At 45.6% G+C, this 22,513-nt stretch overlaps 1 protein-coding gene across 2 annotated transcripts in view; it reads right to left on the bottom strand.

Moving 5' to 3' along the window:
* The window catches only part of MAP4K5 (mitogen-activated protein kinase kinase kinase kinase 5), a 525,125-nt gene that overhangs the window by 286,257 nt on the left and 216,355 nt on the right, over positions 1 to 22,513 (bottom strand). For both annotated transcript variants that reach the window (XM_085626992.1, XM_085626993.1), the window contains exon 12: positions 4,679 to 4,795. In XM_085626992.1, the coding sequence (XP_085483118.1) occupies positions 4,679 to 4,795 (117 nt within the window). The remainder of the gene's footprint in view (positions 1 to 4,678; positions 4,796 to 22,513) is intronic.

Genomic DNA, 22,513 nt, shown 5'->3' with positions numbered 1-22,513 from the left:
ATGTGGTCGGGGGGAAGGGAGAGGGCGTCACTGTTTGTTCTTGGGTGAGGACCTGGTGTTGCCGTAACCGCGTCCTCTGCCCTTGGTGCTGGAGCCACGATATCCACCTCTGGTGTTTTTATCGTAGGTACTCTGTGTGCCCCCCTTATTGTAGGTTTGCTGTGACCCCTGTCCTCTAGCCGCTCCTCTATTTCCGGGGCGACGAAAGGAGCCACTACGAAATGTTTGTGTTTGCAGAGCCCCCATTGACTTTGCAGTGTCTGTGTCTTTTTTGATCTTTTCTAGGGTGGTGTCAACCTCTGGTCCGAATAAGTAGTCGGGGTTGACAGGCTGGTTGAGGATGTTATTTTGAACCTCAGGTTTGAATCCGGAGATTCTTAACCAAGCGTGTCGTCGTAGCAGGACGCTGGTGTTTATTGCCCTTGCAGCTGTGTCGGCGGCATCCAGTGCACACTTAATGGATGCGTTCGTGAGAAGTTGTCCCTCTCTGACGAGGAGCTCCGCTGCCTCTTTGTACTCGTCTGGTAGATGTTGGAGTAGGGACTCCAACGTGTCATAGTGTGAGCGATCGTAGCGAGCCAGGAGCGCCTGTGTATTGGCAATGCGCCAGATGTTTGCTGCTTGGGCTGCAATCCTTTTGCCGGAGGTCTCCAGCACCTTGGACTCCTTGTCCGGGGGAGGAGCATCACCAGTTGTCTGCGAGTGCGCTCGTTTGCGAGCGTTAGCAACCACGATGGAGTCTAGAGGTAACTGGCCTCTAATGTACATAGGGTCCCCGGGCGCAGGCTTGTATTTTTTCTCGATCCTGGGGTTTATTACCCGTGCCCTGGTTGTTTCCTTGAAAATGTCCTTTGCTGGCTTGAGGACACCTTTTAACATGGGCAGAGTCTTTACGGTCCTCTCTGAGGAGGCGAAAGTGTCCACCAAGAAATCGTCCTCAATTGTGTCCGAGTGGAGTTGCACTCCATGATTGGCTGCGGCACGTTCAATGAGGACGTTGAAGGCAGCAGTGTCCTCTGTGGGAGATGTTTTTGCGCCATAAAGCTGCGTGTCCTGGGTATCTGTAGCGGCACCCGGGTCTGCAGGGTCATCCCAAGCTTGATCTGGGTCCTGCTGCTCCTCAGGGTCTATATCCCTGGGGTAGGTGGTGTCATCACCCATGTAATCCTCCATTGCGTCCGTGTCGGAGTGCGTTGGAGAGAAGGACTGGGGATCCGGATAGGAGGTGTGGAGGCGTTCATATAGAACTGGTTCCGATTCTGCTGGCAGTTTTTGCTTTAGAGGGATTCTGTAAGAGTCCAAAGCCTGGTCGGAAGTGACCTTCCTCTTTCGGAGCATGAGCCTGCCGGTGTCGGCGTCGATGAAGTGGGACAGTGAAGGCCCAGTAGGAGAGTGTGCAGTAGATGGGGACCTTGTCTGGGTAACACGTGTTCGGATCTCGGATAGTTTCGGCGCTGTGGACGGCGGCAGACCAAAAGTGATGTTGGCTGGTGCCGAAGGTGCCTTTGGAGCCTTTTTCGGCTCGGAGCCAGACGTGGCCTGGAGGGCTGCCTGTTCTCTGATACGTTGTAAGGACGCTGCAACTTGTCGCACCGAGAACGCCGAAGGTTCTTTGGTGCCGAGGGGTTCTGTAGAGGTAGGTGTGGACTAATCTTCGGAGCCAAAGGGTCATCGAGTCGAGGAGAGGTAGTAGCCGTTGACGGCGTCGATGACTGGACCGCAGTCGCTGCCTTCGAAGTGGATTCCGATGGAGCGGCCATTTTAACCTTGGTGGTTGGTGCCGATTACTTCGGTGCCGGGGGCCGAGGCGCTTTTGGTGCTGTCGGAGCCGATGGTTTTGGCTGGCGTCGAAGGAGTGGAGGTCTTCGAGCCGACCAGTGCCAGTTTCACTTTCGGTTTCTGTTGAACCGGTGCGACGATTGGTTTCGGTTTCGTGGAAGGGAAACCAGTCTTTTTCGGTAATAATGGCTCTCGCTGGATGTTCGAGGCCGGGCCAGAGGGCGGGGCCGAAGAACTGCGGGATTGATCTCGGGTAAGGCCCGAAGGCGATCCCTCGACCGGAGCCGTAGACTGACGCACTTTAATAGCCTCCGTTTGGACGGGTAGGCCCTGCTCTTCACCAGAGCTATCTTCTTCGGCCCCGAAGGCCTCATCGTAGTCCCCTACCTCATCGTCGGCTTCTTCCCTGTGGAAAAGCTCTTCATCTGCGTCTTCCGATCGGGAATCGTGTTCGGAAGCGGGGCTGGAGTTTATGTTTTCCACGCTTTCAACTCTTCGTCCTCGGTGCTGAAGATGTTGGTCGGGGCCGGTGCCGATTGCTGCGCTTCTAATCTCGCAGCTTGTCGATTCCGGAGAGTCTTCTTGGATCTGAATCGGGCACAGGCCATACATTTCGATTTGTCGTGATCCGGAGAGAGGCATTTGTTGCACACCGGGTGGACGTCGATATGTGGATATTTTGCGTGGCAAACAGGACACCGTTTGAATGGGGTCCTCGATTCCATCGTCGATGTAAGGCCGATGGTCGGATGAAACGGATCCGAAAAAAGTTGTTAAAGTTGGTAAACTAGTAAGTAAGCTGTCGATACCGATCGGGAACAGTACCGACGTAAAACTAAAGGCCTTTTGGCCTGAAACTAAATTTTCCTAACTTGAGTCAAGATAAGCAGATCCGAACCCAATGGCGGAAAAAAACAATCTGAGGATGGAGAGGATGCCCATGCGCACTGTGGTCCAGGGGAGGAGTCACCTATCTCAGGATACTTCGAAGACTCTTCCAGGACAACAACGTGCAAACATCCGGACCCAACACTAGGCGGCGATCTATGCACAGATATGAATTCAGCAGCCCACATGTCTCGAACATTAAACTTCATTGGAGAAAAGGATGACCGTTGAGATACACTACAGGTGTCAGCTACCTTGGCTGACTTGAAGGGAGGGAATGAACATCTGGATGATCAGAATTGACTTCAAACAATAGTACAACCTAAACCGATGTCCACCAATCTCAGAAGGAAATTTCATGATCTACAGAATCAAATGCGACATATCCAAAAGGACGAATTTTGTCCCATCCTCCTTATTCATAATGGCCCTGGATTCATCACGGGTGGATTCAGTGACCAGGACAAAAGCCCAATTTTCACAGATGCTGAAGGTTGTGTCCTAGCTTTCAAAGTAACAGGAACGTGGTTTGACCACCACTTTATACTGAATCTTCCCACATCTGGCAATAAAGTGATATCCTGATAACTGGCTTCCTTGACAGGGTCAAGGTTGAGTTTCTTCTGGATAAACTAGCGATCCTTGGGCAAGGTCAGTCAGCACCCAGAAAAGAGCCACCAGCTGAAGTGCAACTGGAGGCCGTCAAAGGACCAAAGAGAGGCAGTCATATATTAAAAATTTGCTTCACAGTCTCTATGAAGGCTGCAACTTTCTGCGGATCTGAAGATGGTCTGGTGAACTCAGAAGCTTCTTTTCCAGGATGTGAATATGATCCGAGGAAGCCCAAGTCAGATCCAGTCAACTCTAACTAGACGACTTAGCCCAACATCGTTGAAAGTCCCTTTTAGGGTGATTTTTGATATTCTTCAGAGTCATGACTAGTATAGCAGTCCAAGACTATATCCCTATTACACTTCCTTATAATGCTGTTCACTAAAAGTTATTCTAAGTTAAACAAAAATCAGATGAGTGGCGCTACGGATCCACGTTAAAGGGTTCAGGATAAAATGAACTGACGTCAGCAAGTAGGGGTGGCTCCCATATATGGTTGAATGTCGTCATGTCCAGGGCAGGAGGGAGAAACAGTGGATGCCAATGGCGCCACCTACCGGCATGTAGGGCCCATGGAAGCTTTTCTGGTTCCAGTTTGGATCGTAGCAGAATTCAAAACCTATAGAGGTCAGTATGCCTCAGAACAAATGAAAGCCACACTCCACTATGTCATAAACATCCTCCCCACCACACACCGCATCAAATCCTGGGCATACTAACTCACCATACAGTTTATGGCCTACCAATAATAGCAAAGCAACAGTACTCTCTCAGGGACTACCCTGTAGACACACTTAATGGAAACTTAATACACCCTCACATAACACAATGCAGAAGCACCCCTCCGGCCATCACACCCCAAAAAAAACAACAACATCTGCACCCTCCAGCCTCTCCAAAAACAAACTGTGACGAATAAGCTAAACACACTTTGCTGCAGGTCTATCCATGAACTTTGATAGAAAGCAATATCCTCAAACCAGAGATTCCCAAACAGGACCTGGAAGTGTTAAATCTTGGATTAATGCACATACACCTCTTCACAGCAGCAAAAGCTATCTATCATAAAAGAACATTCTCTTTTAGAAGCAGAGACATGTTGGAACCTAGCTAACACTATATTCTATTACGAGCCCTACTCGTGCCACAGAACAAATTGGAAAATAAGATGTCATACTGTAATTCTACAAAGAAAAGATGGCCAAAATTGATAGCACCATGCTATGTCATCTATCACTGAATGTTATGCAAAAAAGTTAGTCTTCAAGATGCCCCAAATTGCAGACCTCACTGCTATCAGAACACCTCTTAAAGCAAACACCCATAGAGAAAACCCCTGACCATTTTGAAAAAAGCCAATGGAGAAGTACTCGTATCAGTAAAACCATGTTTTCCTCACCTCAATATCATCCTCGTCTGGTTCCACATAATGCTGATGGCTTTCTGGGTTATTTACTTTGTCCAGCAATTCAATGGCTAAAGCTTTAGAGATAGCAGACTGACACACAAAGCTATGCTGAAGAAGAAAAAACAAATTCTCCGTTAGCAAACCAGACTAGTTGCTGTATTCACCACATCTTTATAGTTGCACTGCACTTTTATTTCGCAGAATTTTTTCTCAATTTTTTCCAGATTAATTTCAGTGGTGTTATTCACAAAATATAAACAGTTAAAAAACAGCAAAACAAGTTATTTACCTTCATAAAAGATCTTTGGGTAGACACTAACAGCCATTTCCACAGGCACCAGATAGGGTCAAGTAAACTTTCTAGCAGTTGCTCACACATGCTGGTAGGTGGCACATTCAGCATCTACAGCAATCTTACTCTGCCTCCGCAAATGCCAGCACGGAGCATATAGACGCACCGCGCCTTTGCACTGACATACATTTAAAAACAAGGGGATCATCAGTAATAGATTGACAACCATGACAGTGAGCACAATTGAAACTGGGACCTCATTAACATCTAATAGACTGTTTCACAGAACAGGGAGGTCCGATGAGGAATCTGCGGTAAGTGTATTCATCTAAATAGCATTACAGAAGGTGCAGGCAAAATGGCCATCCATGCAGACCTGAGAGTCAAAGTATACTGCCAGGTCAAAGTGTAGCCACCAGACAGATGTCCTTGACCAAGGTCGTGCCACTAGTCAAATGAGTCCAAAGGGCTACTTTTAGGCCAAGGCAATGCAAGTCTTAATGTAAAAAACTATCCAAATGGATTAGGTATATTTCTTACCTGCTTTTCCTTTCTTTAGCACCAGAGAACCTCAAAGGAAAGTTAGTCATTCGCTCAATCTGATCGATCGATCGAAAGCTAAGTGCCCTCCTGAGGTCAACCGTGAAGCTACTACTCTTTCTTGATAGAGAGATGTGGTAAACAGAATAGAGCATGCGTGCTGGACTGCCCCACACAGAAAAGCAACACCATCTTTGGCAGACATGATGCCTGGTCCAAAGCGTGAGCTTTTCTAGTAAGAAAGTTGTGAACGGTGGTGTGCGCAACCCATTGACACAGCATGCAAAAGACATACTAAGGAAGATAGTTTTAAGGGTGAGTAGCCTCAAAGAACAGCTGTGCATAAGCTCATGCAGTGTGCACCTAAAGAAAGTAAGAAACAAATGATTGACTTGCTGGAGTAGTTTTGCAGCTTGAAGAACTTACTGGATTCATATGCCATGCACTGATTATGTATGGTATGCTTTCCCCTTAGTAGGTCGGGTTGAGAAGATTGTGTATTTACACGTGTCACAGTACCTTTTGCCCCACTTCTGCTTTCTTGATAACCTGGAGCCCACACAGTAATGTGTTGTGAAGGTGGGTCTTTATGAACAAGGTGCAACTAGAACAACACAATGTTTTTACGTACTTGGGGATTACTCTGGGCAGGAAGCTAAACTGGAAGCCCCAGATTGACCTAATGGCCCTCATGCACTGTCAATTGGCAGGAGCATTAATAAAAGAACAGAGGCTCTCCCAAACGAAGCCGGTAGGCCCCGTATTAAAGACTTATAACACCAAGGTTAGGGCCTCCATCTTATCTGGAGCGGAGCTCTGGGGCTTCGACAATTTGTCATCTTTAGCTACAGCTCAGAATAATTTGTGAGAGCCCTAACTGGTCTCCCACAATCTACCCCACTTTATTTACATCTGGGATGTTGTACCTTAGAGGAGGCAGCTCGATTTAGACCTCTAGCATTCTAGAGAAGAAATGGTCTGCCCCAGAGTTGTCACATTACGCGAACGCGTTAAAAGACATTAGAGACGCCGATTCATCATGCAAGATCTCTTGGTTACAAAAGATAAAGTGTACTTTGGTGAACATGGGTTTGAGCCACCTGTGGGAGGACCCAGTTGGTAGTCTATTTCCATCAAAAGATTTTAAGGAAGCATACTGGTCTTTGGTCAAAGCAAAATGGTCACGATCTATTAAGAACACCTCTTTGACCGGTAAATTTTTGGAGCATAAGCCTGACTCTGAATGAAGACTATTGGGATTTTATATCAACACCCAGCGACAGGAAATTATTTAATCAATTTAGGGCAGGCACACTCCCTGTTAAATCCTTCACAAAAAATGGCCCAACTCATTGGATAGCAGATGCGTATCCTGCCTTCAGCAGGATGAGACAGTTCCCCACATCCTATTTGTTTTTCCAGCTTACAAGCCTCTCAGGGAAAAATGGCTCAAGCCAATATGCTCTAACATGGGTACCAGGTCAAGTGCTACAGCTCTTCGAATATTGAAGACCAATACACATGAGCCCATAGTGATAGCCATGGTTAAAATTTTTGGGCTGGATGTGGTGAATTCGAGCCAACCTCTTGAAGAAGCAAGAGTCATTGAATTGTAACAATGTCTATGTTGAATTATGACCATTGCCTTTTGCACTCTAACGCTCTTTGCTTAGCGGGATTTCATCCTCCAGTTACTAGGAACATGTCTTATTTTTTTTTAATGTTTTTAGTATTACTATGAAATGGAAGTAAATGTACTTGAATTGTAGCTAGGTACAGCAGTTTGACCGATGTGTTATAATTGTTTTTATAATTATTTTTAATGTGTTATTATGATCGTTTTTAAGTTTTTTTTTTTCAATTGCACTGTAAATACCAAGAGTCCCACTGTTTAGTGCCCAGCGCAGTTGCTGTATTATAGTTCTTGTATATAACCACATTTCTATTTTTTAGTCTTACTGTGACAATGTAAATATTATCCGTGTCTTTTATGATCTGCACGATCGAAATAAAGACTGATTTGATTTGAAGGTGTGCATGGAAGACCATGTAGATGATGTTGTTAGCAATGAAACAGAGTGTTGCTCCCATTTTCCTTGTAGACTGTGCCCTTGGCTTTTATCCCAGTGCAAGTCCTGCTATTGTGTAAATGCCTGGATTGTCTACACTATCCAACTAGCGATAGTTCCCTTAAAGGCTGGGGAATCTTTGCTAGACAGGGAGAAGGGCATGGAGCATTGGTTCCCTCTCCTGATTGGTTTTGGTTTCTGTAAATATAGAACTGCTTTACTGACATCCAATGTATGCTGGGCCCATTCCGCTTGCGATTCTGGCTGCTCAAAAATCGCAGCCAAGTATGGCCTGGTTAACATGAAAGTGTGAAATTACCTTTAGGAGAAACTATAGGTTTGTTCTCATTACCACTCTGTCCTTGTGCATTTGCAGGTAAGGTTCCTGTGTTGTGGGAACCTGCAGTTCACTAACTCTGTAGAGATGTAATTGCAATTAAGAAGGCAGTTTTAAGAGTTAAGTGTTTTAGTGGTGTCATGAACTGTGTCAGCACAATGTTCAGATTCCCCAGAGGTGTTGGGGCTGACCTTGGGCACCATTTTCTTTGCTGCATCTAGGAATCTTTTGATTACCCGCGTATTGAAAAAACATCTTCCCATTACTGTCCTTGTGTATGCCACTATAGATGATAGATTTACTTTAAGTTAAGTCTCTCATCTAGTAGGAGAGTGAGGTACCCAAATACAGTAGGTTTGTGGGCCTATTGTTCACTAAGCCCTTTCCTGTTACACCAGTATATGAACATGTTCCACTGTGAGGCTTCACTTGGCCTCCATGGCCCTTTCCGGTGAGCCCCGGTGAAAAACTCTAGGTCTCAGATGCCATGCTGCCAGACTCAGGGTAGCTGTCTGTAGGTGGCTTACCTGACACCCTTATATTGTGAACCAGTCCTGATGAGCTGGTTTGTTCTATTGTTCGTCATCAAAGGCCTTCTATTAGGCATGGCGCTTTACAAGCTTCCTTTTGGGCGTTGTATCCACATTTTACAGAGCTCCTTATCCCCACCTGCGCTCTTGATCACCTTCAGGAGTGCAGGCCAGTTCCAAACGTTTGTTCAGACTGTGTGTTTTTGGTTATGAGCCTCATTTTGCCTTTGCCTTGTGTTGATTGTCAATGTTTTTGGTGTCAAGAATGCCTTTGAGTACTTCAAGTCGGTAGAGTTTGGCTCAGCCACATTGTGTCCATGTGGCATGACCTGCTGTTTCTTGCTGTGACCATATTTTGCCTTGGCTCAATTTCATGCTCGACCTCGATTACTTCTTCATAGCAGCATTCCCCTTGTGCTAGATCAGTTTTTTCAGGGATTTCTTCACCACTTGACAAGCCCCAGTCAGTAAATAATCCCTGCTTGTGCTGGATTTGCGCCATAGTGTAATGTGCCAATCCCTGCTTTTCATTTGCCTTCAGAAGGTCGTAATCTGGTATTTCGTGCACGTTTCGCACCACTGCGATTTGCGATCCTTTGAGATACAAAGACTGCACGCATCATGGCTATCCTCCAGTGCAAACCTGTGGTGGCAACTGAGGCAGAAACTAAATGGTGTTTAACTCGTATCACTTCCTCATTCTCTAACCCAAGGGGTTGGGGTGCTTCCTTCGGAAACTCATCGAAAAATGTCCTTGGTGTCTTGGTGATCTTACATGATGTCTGTTGGTAGTCTGGTTGAATTCCTCCTTGACTGTTTTGGAGAGAAACTTTTTCGTTCATTCTTCCGCTCTGGAGCTGTTGGCTGTCCTTCCACACCCAACAGTAGAACAAAAAATATAAAGATGGTAGCCACGAGAAGGGGCGCCAAGACGTAATCTGATATCACACAAAGAGTGATAAATTACCAAATGGTCGACGACTAAGACAATTTAAAAAAAATTAAAGTTAAGGGACTAAAGGAGACAAATTCAGGGCCTAACCCCTAGATGGTGGAATAATGTACAGCATGTAAATCCAGAAAAATTCAAACCGTATCAAGGCCGCCATGTGGAAATATAAAGGGCACAAGGGAGAACAAATATGAAAGTACTATTTAAAAAAAAATATATATATATATATATATATATACACATCACAACTGATAACTTAAATGAAGAGGGCTGATCTGACAAATGGAGAGAGGCCCGACAAATAACACATAACCATGCCCATGCTAAAGACTTGCAAGGCTAAAGACAGGACAAACAGGAGAACATTGGAAAGTTGAGCCTGTAGTGGAATAGACAGTATCACAGTAGGAAATGAACTTTGCCCAGCGTCTAGAATAGATCAACGTCATGAATGGGAATAACGTTTCTGACATGACATACACTACTTCCTTGGTCAACTAGAACCACTCATATGGTTAAGCTCAGTCTATTTGCATGGAGGTGTAGATAGTAGAGGTACGGGTGTAGCACTCTGCCCTATTGTTGGGAGACAAAGTCTTCCCAAAGAGGTAGGGAGAGTGGGGGAGGGACACTCAGGGGGTCAGCGTACCATACCATCTGAGGCCAGTTGAGGACTATCAGAATGAGCTGTTGTAATGAATGTGCTTTTCACAAAAAGGACACACCCAAACCCTGCACTCCCACTTTGGAGGCAAATATATCACTGCACCTTTAAATAATACACTTTGAGCAGCACCCCCTAAAGACGAGGAAAGGACGCAGCACTCCCTTTAGGCGAGACAAGAAATTAAATTCAGCTGTCTTTAAAATAACACACGCAAGTTTATTAATGCAATGTTTAGAACGGTAGGCCAAATATATCAATAAATGCAGACTCCCAAATATCAAGTGAATGATTAAATGAACAATTGAAATAGAATGCAGTATATACAAGTAGCAAAGACTGAATTTGCATCATCCTTGCCAACTCAAGCTGGGGAAGCTCTTCAACAGCCCAGGAAGAAGTTCAGTCAGGACTCCAGTTCCGTCACCTCCACAGCAATACGTCTATTCTGTGGTGAACTTCCACCTGGCCCCCATAGGCTCCCAGCTTTAAAACTATTGCTCAACATGAGGCGAAGCTTCTAGAAAACCTTGCCCCCTTCTCATTGGAAAAAAACGAGCTGGCTGTACCAGTCTGCATCAAGGCCAAGACGGAAGGCTGGCCAAGCTCCCGTATTTTGACTCAGAGGCAGAGTTGTACATTAAACAAAAGCAATCACTCAGAAAAACAGAAAGACCTTGAAATGTGAAACGCAAGCACTTCTATTTTCGCAGAAGCAAGACAAGTCAGAGAACAAGATGACATGAGGCCATGTCAAAGCCAATAGTCAAAGTCAGAAAACAAGATGACATAAGGCCATTTCAAAGCCAATAGTACTGTTCTACTCCGTGACAGCTCCCACTAAAATACAGCAAGATTACAAGACGGAAGAGAAGCAGGCATATGCAGGACCGTCCTACATGAAGGCTAGGGTAAAATAACACACTAAAGTCAGTTAAAATGATGGTAGTCAAAGGTCATCATAGGGGGCCAAACCACAAGAGTGGCTCTTTCATTACAGCTGTCTCTACTGACCTTCTACAGAACCAATTTGTAAGTGGCAGCGCAGGAAAATCGTAAAGGTAAAGGGAGTCCTATGGAGGGTGAAACCAATCTCTAATGGAACAATGATGCTGAAACCATAGAGTGCAAATAACTCAACAGTAAGCAAAGGCATGTCCCACTGCGCAAACATGCCCAGCACCACCTCCGGATACAGAGACCACTCAGTCATCTAGATGTTGCCTCCTCAGCTAGTCCACTCTTGTTGGCAAGGACTGCCCCAGATGACTGACAGTGAAGGAAATCCCCTGAAGGTCCAGCTAGTGTCACAACCTCCGCACCTCCCAGATCAGCATCTCGGAACCAACACAGTTTGCTGCAGTCTAGGTGTCTGTCCATCAGAACTTGCATAGGACTACCCTTGATGGAAGGCACAAAAAGGCCTTGAAAGCTAACTGGATGAACTTCCGGCTCCAGAAGACTGATGTGGTGCTTCTGTTGCAGCGGTGACCAAAGGCATCTGAGCCCCACTTTGTCCAGGTGGCGTTCCCCACACAATCATTCAGGGGTGTGGAATTTAATAAAAGATCTACTCGTCCATGGGGCAGGTTGCTTCATAAATCTACTTGTCCTTATTATGGTAGCAGTCTCATTATTTACGAGGTCTGATATAACCTCTCTGATTATGCCTGGGCTCATACTATAGTAGTGTTTGAATACTTCCAATACCCTTATGTTGCCACGTTTCTTCAGATCTACATACTGGGGCTGAAGGTAGTTCTCCCTGGACCATAAACAAGCATCCTGGGACCAGTTTCAGCGCATCACCCTTCATAAGCCAGGCTAGCTTGAATCCAGTGGTGTAGTGAGCACAGAACCCATGTCTGATCATACCCTTCCCACTTAGGGCGACATATGCAAAAGAAACAATTGCTGGCTGATGAGGGGTGAAACCCCGAAACCGCTCCTAGGATGCTGGTTTCCGGGCCAGGGAGGACCTCACTTGGTAGTTTGGGCTGGACTGTTCCCATGGGCACAGGGTCAAGACTGATTTGCATATGGCCAGGTCTAAACTGGGGTGGCATGCTGAGCAAAAGAATGATGGATTTAACCCAGATCTCTTGACTGGGGGGTGAATGTTTTGATTTGTTCTGCATTCTGTCCATCAACTGTGCGTCTTTTGCTTGTTACTTATCAGGCATCATCAGCCTTAAATACTTTCCCTATTTCTATTTTTAAAATAATTTGGAAAGGGATGATTTAGCCTTACTCTGTTATAATATAGATACATTTCTAATTCAGATTGTATTTTCTGAGAAACAGTTCATGCTGAAAAGAAACAGGAATATTTTAGAACACTGTATTTTATTAGAAAGAGAACAGTCTTTTTTGTCAGTGTTTACTGCAGACATGTGGTACTATTTATAAATAACAATGAAGATCTCAAAAATTTTCATCATCAGGTACTTTGAGCTGATTTGATTATGAAAGTTTTGAAAGATAGCACTTAGTCGAAGAAGAGATATAAAACTTTAGCACAATCGATGAGGGAAGTGAAAAATGCGTTAAGTCCCATGTCAGTGATAAATGTAAATGTATGGATACTTGTATAGCGCACGACTACCCGGAGGTCTCTCGGCGCTTGTACGAATACCGCTGTGGAACCCATCCTGGCTTTTCCCTGTGAGGCGTCCACTCCTGGGCACCCCCAAGGTGAAGGCCAGGCATCCTTAGCGTTGTGGGGGCCGTTGTGGAGATTAAGCAAGCTATTGCCCAGAGTTGCAGAGTGGGACTCCATGATTAGAATGGCACCGAGGCGAGAATTATCAGGTCCGTGGAATTATTGAGCCCAAGACCCGCCGAGGCGGGGAATTGAACCCTGGTCCCGGGCTAGACCTCTGCATCAGGGTCTGCCGCTCTAATCATTGAGCCACACTTCTTCGTTGGAATGTCGGAATTGGGTCTGGTGAAGGAAATAAGGTTGAAATTTGCCTTATGGGGTTTGCTTTTAGAGAGACACTGGCAGACTTCCCAAACAATTCCCTACTTTGGTCCACCATTGCAACTCAAAATGCACCTCATGACCCTCTGCCATCTTGCTTGAAGGAGCTGCCTAGAACGGATTCAGTTAGTTTCTTGGGCACCACAAGAGGGATTTCACCTTCAGTGGTGAGTAAGCAATCACAAACCCTTGACACTATCAAGTCCAAAAGACAAAAACATTTGCAATGCATGTAGTTTTGCAACTGTTCGAGACATTGGAACTATATTCAGTGTATCCTTTACTCTCTCCTTCTGAGGGAAGGCCTATCCATCTCTGTGTCTAGCACCCTAAGAATTGTTACAGTATTAGCAAGGATTTTGTACATATCATATACCTCGATGCAGATTCATAAAGATGCATTTTCGTTAAGACAGGCTCTGTCTTTATCTGATAACTGTCCAGAAAACTGTTGTTAAGAAGGAGGTGAATCATGCTTCTCTGATGGGAGCTGTTCAGAAAAGATACCCATCATCTGTTTGTGATATTTTGAGAATAACAGTTTGAGGATACTGGTGTTAAGTACTTATTGCTGGGGAAATCATGTAGAGCCTCAAGGCTGCCTGGGTCTTGTGTACCACGTCCTAGAATAGTCACTGATCTACCTGTACACATTATGGCACTGTGTGACCAGGGACAACATGAAGAAAGAAGCTACTACTCTGTACAACGCATTGTAGAGAATAATCTGCTTTTTCTCAAAAAGGCTTGGACATCTACAGAGAAACACACAGCACATTAAGGTGTATAACGAACACAGTATTCATCGGGCTATTGTGTTCACTGTGCCTCTGCCTGTTTTATAATGTCAAGTTAGACATATGTACATAGTGGGCATTCTTCAGTTAATAACAAGTTGGCTAATAATGCTTTCCCTAACCTCGATGGTTAAGCTATTTAAGACCAGGACTGCTATCTATCCCAGGGTAAGGGTGTATTCATTCAATAAGCATGTGGCAACACGAAGAAAAGATGTACATCCCATTGGCACCCAATTTTACTTTAAGGAGGAAAAGGGGGTGAGAGGGTGAATTTGCACAGCTCTGTCAAGTATGCAGTACTCAACTTAACGATGGGTACAGAACAGTCAGTGACTTCAGATCAGATGGTACACACCTTTGACCATGTAAGATTTCTCTATGGCTTACTGGGGTCGGACTGTGTTTCTCCCACAGGGTTAAGAATTGGGTCGGAAGTGCCTCACTTAAAGGCAGTAATTAATTCATCAAAGATATAGTTAAGTTGCAGTATTTCTGGAAGAAAACGAAAAATGTATTTCCGTGGATACCAAATGCCAAAGTGGTTCATGGTTGAAAAATAAACAGTCACTTGAAATGGGTCTCCATGGAAAGAATATGCAGTTGCTGCCCACTCATCCTGCGACATCGACTACTGCTTTTAAGGATAGCAGGGAAGCAATCATATAGCAGTTCACAGTTAGCTGCAAGATTAAGGCCAGCCAACAGCCTTTTATTATCCCTGAGAAGTGGATCAGTGCTGGGATCTGCTTTCACTGCATCCCGCTCACTCACACTGTCGAACACCGGGTGTTGTTGGATGACAAGTGTTCGCTGAACGTGCAAATTACGCACATCACAGCTAACTGCTTTCTTTTACACCAGCAAAGGAGTGAATAATTCTATACAAACCATCATCCAAGGCATTATCCTACGTGACTGGACAAGGATAGCATTACAGCTCTTGGCCTTTCCACATTTTTGATTGCACAAATTCAGGTGATCCAGAATGCTGCTTCACGTAGTAGGCTTATTCTTCTTTGATGCACTGCCGCTTGTAGCTGCTTGCCAGGTCTACACCTGCTCAAATTGATACACAGGTGAGTGAGGGTTATGGGCCTCTGCATCCGTCAAGGTGCTTTCTGGTAAACTGGTCCTTCTTTATGTTTGGCATCTCAATGCTAGTTTCTTCAGGTGCAAAGATTGAGAAGGCTCAAAGTGGAGCCTGAATATTTTCTTTTATGACTATTAAGAAATAAGTTACTTACCTGTAACTGCAGTTATCCAGTATTGGTATCTTTCATAGATTCACATGCCTGAATCATTCCCAGTCGTCGTAGTGGGAGTCCCGCAGTACAAATATCATAGCAGTAAATAGTAAAAAACCATAGGCCTAATAGATGCAAACATGCATTGTATAGCCTATTAGTCTCCTTTGGTAAAAAAAAGTACCAACCTGAAAAGCACAACCCATCAGATACCAGCACCCTGTAGAACCTTCCCAAGAGAGGCTGATTCCCTCAGATTTTCCAGCACAAGTGAGGTAAGTACCATAGTATAGAAGCAGCCTCTCCGGGGAGGAGGGTGGGTGCATTTGAATCTATGAAAGATACCAATACTGGATAACTGTAGTTACAGGTAAGTAACTTATTTCTTATCCAGTATTGGGGTATCTTTCATAGATTCAAATGCCTGAATCAGAATAGCAAGCAGTGCCCATATGGACAATAGACACTTATCCATATATATATAAGTATGCGTATTAGTTGGTAAGCACTATAGTGGACGGTGGGTAGTGCTAACATATTGCTTAGTAGCCTCCTAAACATGAAAAAAGATGGTGTAAAGCAAACATTTTCCATTACTAAGAAAACAGTAAAAAATGCTATCTATAGCATAGTAAACAAAGATATGGTCATATTAGTGTATATTGCAACATTCACCAGTACATTGTAAGAAACCAAAAGTGGCTTACCTTAGTGAAACAGTTTTTTGTAGTACTGCCTGTCCAACAGCTGCGTCAGCTCTGTGCGATGACTCGAGGCAGAAATGCTGTGCAAACGTGTGGGTTGTCTTCCACGTTGCTGCTCTGCAGATCTTTTCAAGTGGCACTCCGGCAAATAGAGCAGCCGAGGCAGAGACTGCTCTAGTGGAATGCGCTCGTACAGTTCGTGATAAAAGCTAGCCAGCATTGTCGTGGCAAAATTGTATCGCATTTGCTACCCATCTAGCTATGGTAGCTCTGGTGACTGCAGTTCCCTGGCAGTTTTGGCCGTAAGCCACAAACAACTGATTTGATCTGCGTATTTCTTTTGTCCGTTGCAAGTAAAATTTGAGACATCTTTTTATGTCCAGAGTGTGTAAAGTTTTTTCAGCCGGCGTAGCAGGGTTAGGGAAAAAAGTTCTTAGGATCACCAGTTCATTAAATGGAATTGAGAGGGCACATTCGGAATAAACTTAGGGTTTGTTCTTAACAACACTGCCTCATTAGAAAAACGTAGGAAAGGATGAGATATAGTGAACGCTTGTATTTCACTAACTCTTCTTGCTGAGGTGAGAGCCACAAGAAGAGAGACTTTCTAGGTTAAGAATTTTAGTTCCGCTTTATGTCTCCTCATCAACTGAGACAATACTACATTCAGTTGCCACTCTGGGGGTGGAGCCTTGACGGGTGGAAAAGTCCTAAATAGGCCTTTCATGAATTCTTTCACTAATCTTGATGACCATAACGATGGGCAGTTGGGCAATCACCTGTATCTCAAAATAGCAGCAAGCTGAACCCTAACCGATGAATGTGTAAGACCAGATTTCGCTAAGAAGAGCAAATAAGGTAAGATTTCCTCAGCAGTAGAGCGAAAAGGATCTAAGGCTTTGCGTCTGCACCATATAAAGAAACGCTTCCACTTGAGTTTGTATGTTCTAATCGTGCTGTCTGCTCTCAACTTAGCTATGATTTCTTTACAATCCTGTGCAATGTTTAGGTCTTTAAATTCAAAGAATTCAGGAGCCAAGCATGTAACTGCAGTGTAGCTGGTTCCGGGTAACACACTTGACCCTTGCTCCTGGATAACAGTGTTGGCGTCGGGAGGAGGCGAATGGGCATCGTTTCTGACAACAGGAGAAGTTCTGAGTACCAGTGTTGCCTGGGCCATCTGGGGGCTAAGAGCAGAATGCGACAGCGTTCCCACTTGATCTTCGTGAGGACTCTGGGAATCAGTGGTATGGGGGAATAGCGTACGCATAGATCCCTGACCAGCGCATCGAAAGCGCATTCCCTTGAGATCCTGGGAGAGGTAATCTGCTTGCGAAGAATCGGCATTTGGAATTGATCTGAGTCGCAAAGAGATCGAGTTCTGGCTTCCCCCATGTCGCAAATATCCTGTCTAGTTGTAATTGTTCGAGCTCCCACTCGTGACAGCTGTTTGCTCTGCTCAGGGCATCCGCTAGGGTATTTCTAAAACTTGGAACATGTTCTGCTGTTAAAGAGATCTTGTGGAGCGTTAGCCAGTCCCAAAGTTGTTGGGCGTCTTGTGACAGGGATAGGGACTTGGTTCCTCCCTGTTTGTTGATATAGAACATGCTCGTGGTGTTGTCCGTGCGGACTAGAACCAAGGATCCCTGAATCCGTTGGAGGAAAACCTGGAGTGAGAGAGATATTGCTTTTAACTCCAATCTGTTTATATGCATTTTGCGCTGAGCTGAGGACCACTTCCCTTGAACTTGAAGGTCCTGTAAGTGTCCTCCCCAACCTTCCATGGATTAGTCTGTTGTCACAACGTAGTCTGGAATCACAGGGAGAAAAGAAAGCCCCTTGGATAGATTTGATTGCTGAGCCCACCAGAGGAAAGATTCTCTCATTAGTGGAGTGATATCTACTACATCGTCGAACGAGCCTTTGGTTTGTATCCACTGGCATCGGAGCTCCTCCTGAAGAGGTCTCATGTGTAGCCGAGTCATTGGCACCAGGTCTATTGCCGATGAAGGCATTCCCATGAGAGATTTGAACACCCTTACATAAACGCACTTTTTTCGGGACAGTCTTAGTGCTAGCGTCTGCAATCGTTGTTGTCTTTCCTGGGAAAGGAAGGCCTTGTTCTGAATTGTGTCCAGAATTGCTCCCAGAAAAACCATTCTCTGGCTTGGAATGAGCAAGGATTTTTTTTATAGTTTATTGATAGACCTAATCGCTGGAACAGAGAAATGCAATCTTTCATTGCCGCTTCCACTAGACGGACTGATGGCGCTTTCAGAAGCCAATCGTCTAGGTATGGAAATACCAGATGATCGCTGTTCCTTAATGCAGGTGCTACTGGAGCCATGAATTTCGTGAAAGTTCGTGGAGCTGATTTAAGGCCAAAAGGAAGGGCTCGGAATTGGTAGTGGGTACCAGCCACTGTGAACCTGAGGAATTTTCTGTGCTTCGGGTGAATAGGGATATGGAAATACGCATCTTTGAGGTCCAATGAAGTCATGAAGTCGCCACTGTTGAGGCGGCGCAAGATGTCTGCTAGAGTGACTATCCTGAATGTTTGAGACTTCTATATTTGTTTAACTTTCTGAGGTCTACGATAGGTCTCCACTCTCCTGATTTCTTGCGAATGAGCAAAAAAACGGGAGTAGAAACCCTTCCTCCTCTGCGAAAAAAGGACCTTCTCTATTGCTACTTTTTGGAGCATGATCTTTGCTTCGTTCTTGAGCAAATGCAGACGAGGGGGGTGCGATCCCCTGGGGGGTGGTATTGGGTGGTATCTGAATAAACTCCAAGGTGTGGCCGTGGGATACGAGATCTAGGATCCACTTGTCTCAAGTAATGTTGTGCCACAGGTGAAAATGCCTGGAGAGCTTCGCACCTTTTAAGGGGAAAGGAGCACTCGCTGGTACCCGACTGAACTCATTGCTTGCGGCCGGAGTCACGGCCTTCAAATGCTGACTTCCGCCTTGACGAGAGAAACCAGCTGTAGTTGGTTGGCGGTTATATTGGTTTTGATAGCCCTGTCGAACTTGCGGTTGGTAAGACATAGTTCTGAGAACGCTGGTAATTGCCCCTGTAGTTTGAGAAACCTCGAGCTCCCCCTGAAGAGTACCTAAAGCCGTAGCTGTGTCTGTATCTTTTTTAATTGTAGTCAAGGCCTCATCAATGTGACTACCAAACAGGCTATCCCCACCATAGGCCATATCCAGAATTTTGGATTGCACTTCCAGGTAGAAACTTGTTGCTTTCAGCCACCCTTGACGCCGTAGGACGGCAGCTCCCGCTAACTGTCTAAAACTGGTAGTGGCAATATCCATAGCAATGTCAATCAGTTTCAACGCTGCTCTTTCTCCTTCAGTGATGATCTTGGTAAACTCATCCTTATTTGCTTCTGGGAGGAAGGATTTCATCTCCCCTACATCAGAACATAACTGTCGATCGTATCTGCTCAAGATCGCTAGAGCATTAGCCGCTCTTACAGAAATCGCCGCCATTGATGAAAATTTATTTTCGATTGTGTCATGACGCCTACCATCTTTATCCGGTGTGGAGGTAATAGGAGCAGACGGATTCTTCGAGCGTCTAAGCCACCTGAGAAATTACGGAATCCACCTTGGGGTGACCTGTTAGACAGACAGGAGAGTCCTCAGGGGCTCTATACTTCTTATCCAGTCTCAGCAACACAGGGACCACAGAGGCTGGCGTTTTCATCACCTTCACCCCTTCCTGCCAAATGTGATCAATGATAGGTATGGACCTCACAATTTTTCTGGATTGTTCTTTAAAATCATATAAAAACAGTCTTCCTGATGCACAACTGCTGGCAAGTGGAACCTATTAGCAGCCCTGTCCATGATATTACGGAAACCTCCTATATACTCAGGTGGTGAATCCGAAGGGCGGGGAGGTGGTGGTGATGGTGTTGGTATCATGTAGTCATCCCAATCGTCTGCAGGTGTCGTAGGGTCAGGAATCTCGCCCTCTTCCAGCTCCTCTTCAGAGGTAACAGGGTCCTCTTGTGGAGGCATTGGGATAGTGGGATTTGGCATAACAGGAGACGGCAGTGGGGGTAAAACTACTGGCTGTGGTGGAGGCACTATAACTTCCTGTTCTTGAAGGGGGAACCTCTTTCTGTAATCTTGCAGCATACGTTGGAGGTCCAATAGTAACGCTGGTGGAAATTGGGCAGGTGGTTGCACAGGCTACTCAAAGTATCTACATTGCCGGTAGTGCATAGGAGGGGCTTCATACTGTTGGTAGTAGTGCTCCTTCTCACCATAGTCATCGTCCTCCTGACATTTAACATTCAGCTGCGAGGGGCTATAAGACGCTCCAAATTGACCCTCTTCATCGTCCGTATCTCCCACATCAAGAAGATTGCTGGGAGGCAAAGGTGAAATCTTTGAGGTTTTAAACTCCATGTGCGCCCTCTGCAATACCGGCGTTGAAAAGCTGGCATACATAACTGAAGGTGAAATTCTGGTAGTCGATGGCTCCGTCATCGACGGTGGTATTTCTGCCGTCGACTATGTCGCCATCGACGATGGTATCGTCGTCGACGACGGTGCCGACGACGTTGCTGAGAGTGATGCTGTCATCAGCGATGGCTTTCTCGACGACGAATGGCATGTCGACAGTGCAGTTGACGTCGAAGCTCTCGATTTGGAAGCCTTCGACGACGAAGGTGTCGTCGACGATAAAGGCAATATCGATGGAATGGAACCCTTGAGACTTGCCGTCGACGAGGTAATCTGTGCCGAAGGTCTGGAAGATGACATAGTCGTTGTTGTGGCGGTTGAAGAAGTAACAGGCAAGGTTATTGAACTTGCTGAGGTGGTTTTCTTCCCAGATTTCGTCTTAGAAGTTCCTGCTGGCTGAGGAGATTAAATCCCTGAGGAGACTTTATATTATTTCTCCTGATTAAGGGATTCTTTTGCCATGAGAAAGGTTTTAGATTGTTTCCTTTTTTCCTCAGTCTGTCCCTCAGGTGACCTCTGTCTGTTATGAGACCTGGAGGAAGTATCACTTTCCACATCTGAAGAAGCGTCATTCTTCTTTTTCAGTGCCTTGCTTCATGCTTTGGATAAATACAGTCTTTGTGGGCATCAATGTGAACGTTCTTTTTCCCACAGGACTGACAAGGCCTGAAGCACAAGTTACTACATGTGTAACGATATATCTGTAAGAGACATTAGTTAGTGATAGATTCCTTACCTTTGAATATCCCCAGGCGTCAGACTGGATCCGGAAAGTTTTGCTAGCGCGTCAGTAGGTGGCGTCGTGCGGCTCCGGGGCCATCGCTGGCGTCGTAATCGCCGCGATGACGTCACAGAGACTACTAAGGCGCCACCCATGCACGCTGACATCAGTTCTGTACACAACTTTCCGCACCAGGAACGCAGAGCCATGCAAGAAACTGACCACTGGTGCCAAGAAACTAGGGCCCTGAAAGGGATGACCTTAACCCTAGAAATCAGTTCGCAGAACGGGGAGGATGGGTGGGGCGGTAAGGAATCTATCACTAACTAATGTCTCTTACAGATATATCATTACACAAGTAGTAACTTGTGCATCTTAAAGAGACATGTTAGTGAAAGATTCCTTACCTTAGAATAGATACCTCAGCAATACCAACCCCGGTGGTGGGTCTGCGAATAGATTACACCAAAAAGTCACGGAGAACAGAACGGCCAAAGAAGCCGTCTCTCCGGACCTGACCGTCAAGGCAGTAATGCTTGGTAAACGTGTGCAGCGAGGCCCACGCAGCTGCCTAACAAATGTCCTGCAAGGGGACACCACGTCCCAAGGCAATAGTGGCTGCCGTCGCCCTGGTAGAATGGGCACGCAGCCCCACAGGAGGCTCCTTCTTAGCCAACGAATAACACGCTTTGATGCACAGAACGACCCACCGAGAGATGGTTCGTTTATGCACGGCCCGACCTGTTTTTGGAGACCACGTAGCCAACAAAGAGCTGGTCATCCACCCGGAACTGCTGTGTGCGCTTCAGATAGAACGAGAGCGCACATTTGGGGTCCTGACGGTGGAGCCTCTCTTCCTCTTTCGAAGGATGCGGACGCGGCAAGCAGGCGGGCAAAGTGATGGTCTGCCCGATGTGGAAGGGTGTGACAACCTTTGGCAAGAAAGAAGGACGGGTCCTTAAAACCACCTTGTCCGGATAAACAGAAAGGAAAGGAGTTCTGTAGGTTTGTCTGGGCAAGGTTTATATGTCTTATTCTTGGTGGAAAAAATTCCAATTCAATACAGATTGATCCAAAGGTGAGTAATCATTTATTTGCACTCTCTACATAGGAGTGGGAATGAAGGATAGAGAAAGAGGTGGCACAGCCAACACGTGTTTCGCCCCCTACATGGCCTATCGGCCTGGGGCTTCTTCAGGGCTGTACAGTTAAGGTTAATAGAGCAATTGGAAAAATATGCAGTGAGATATGTGAGTATGTAGCAAGAGAGTGAGGAAAAAAGGTGGGTCGGGGTTTGAATTGCGTCAGGAGGAGATAGGAAAGGGAAGGAAGAGAGGAGAAGAGAGAAAGTGGGTGAAAAGAGTGATGGATGTTACAGGACAGAGGACATATAGTTAATATCGGAGAGTTAGTGAGGACATGAGCAGTGCATTCAAGATGAGAAAGGTTGTAAAGTAGTCGTCAAGTGGGGGTTACTGAAGGAAATTCAATTGGACACGGTATATACAGGTT

Source organism: Triturus cristatus, chromosome 9 (assembly GCF_964204655.1).
Source record: "Triturus cristatus chromosome 9, aTriCri1.1, whole genome shotgun sequence".
Classification (NCBI taxonomy): Eukaryota; Metazoa; Chordata; class Amphibia; order Caudata; family Salamandridae; genus Triturus; species Triturus cristatus.
The sequence above is the reverse complement of the archived record's forward strand: the minus strand, read 5'-3'. Positions and strand labels throughout refer to the sequence as shown.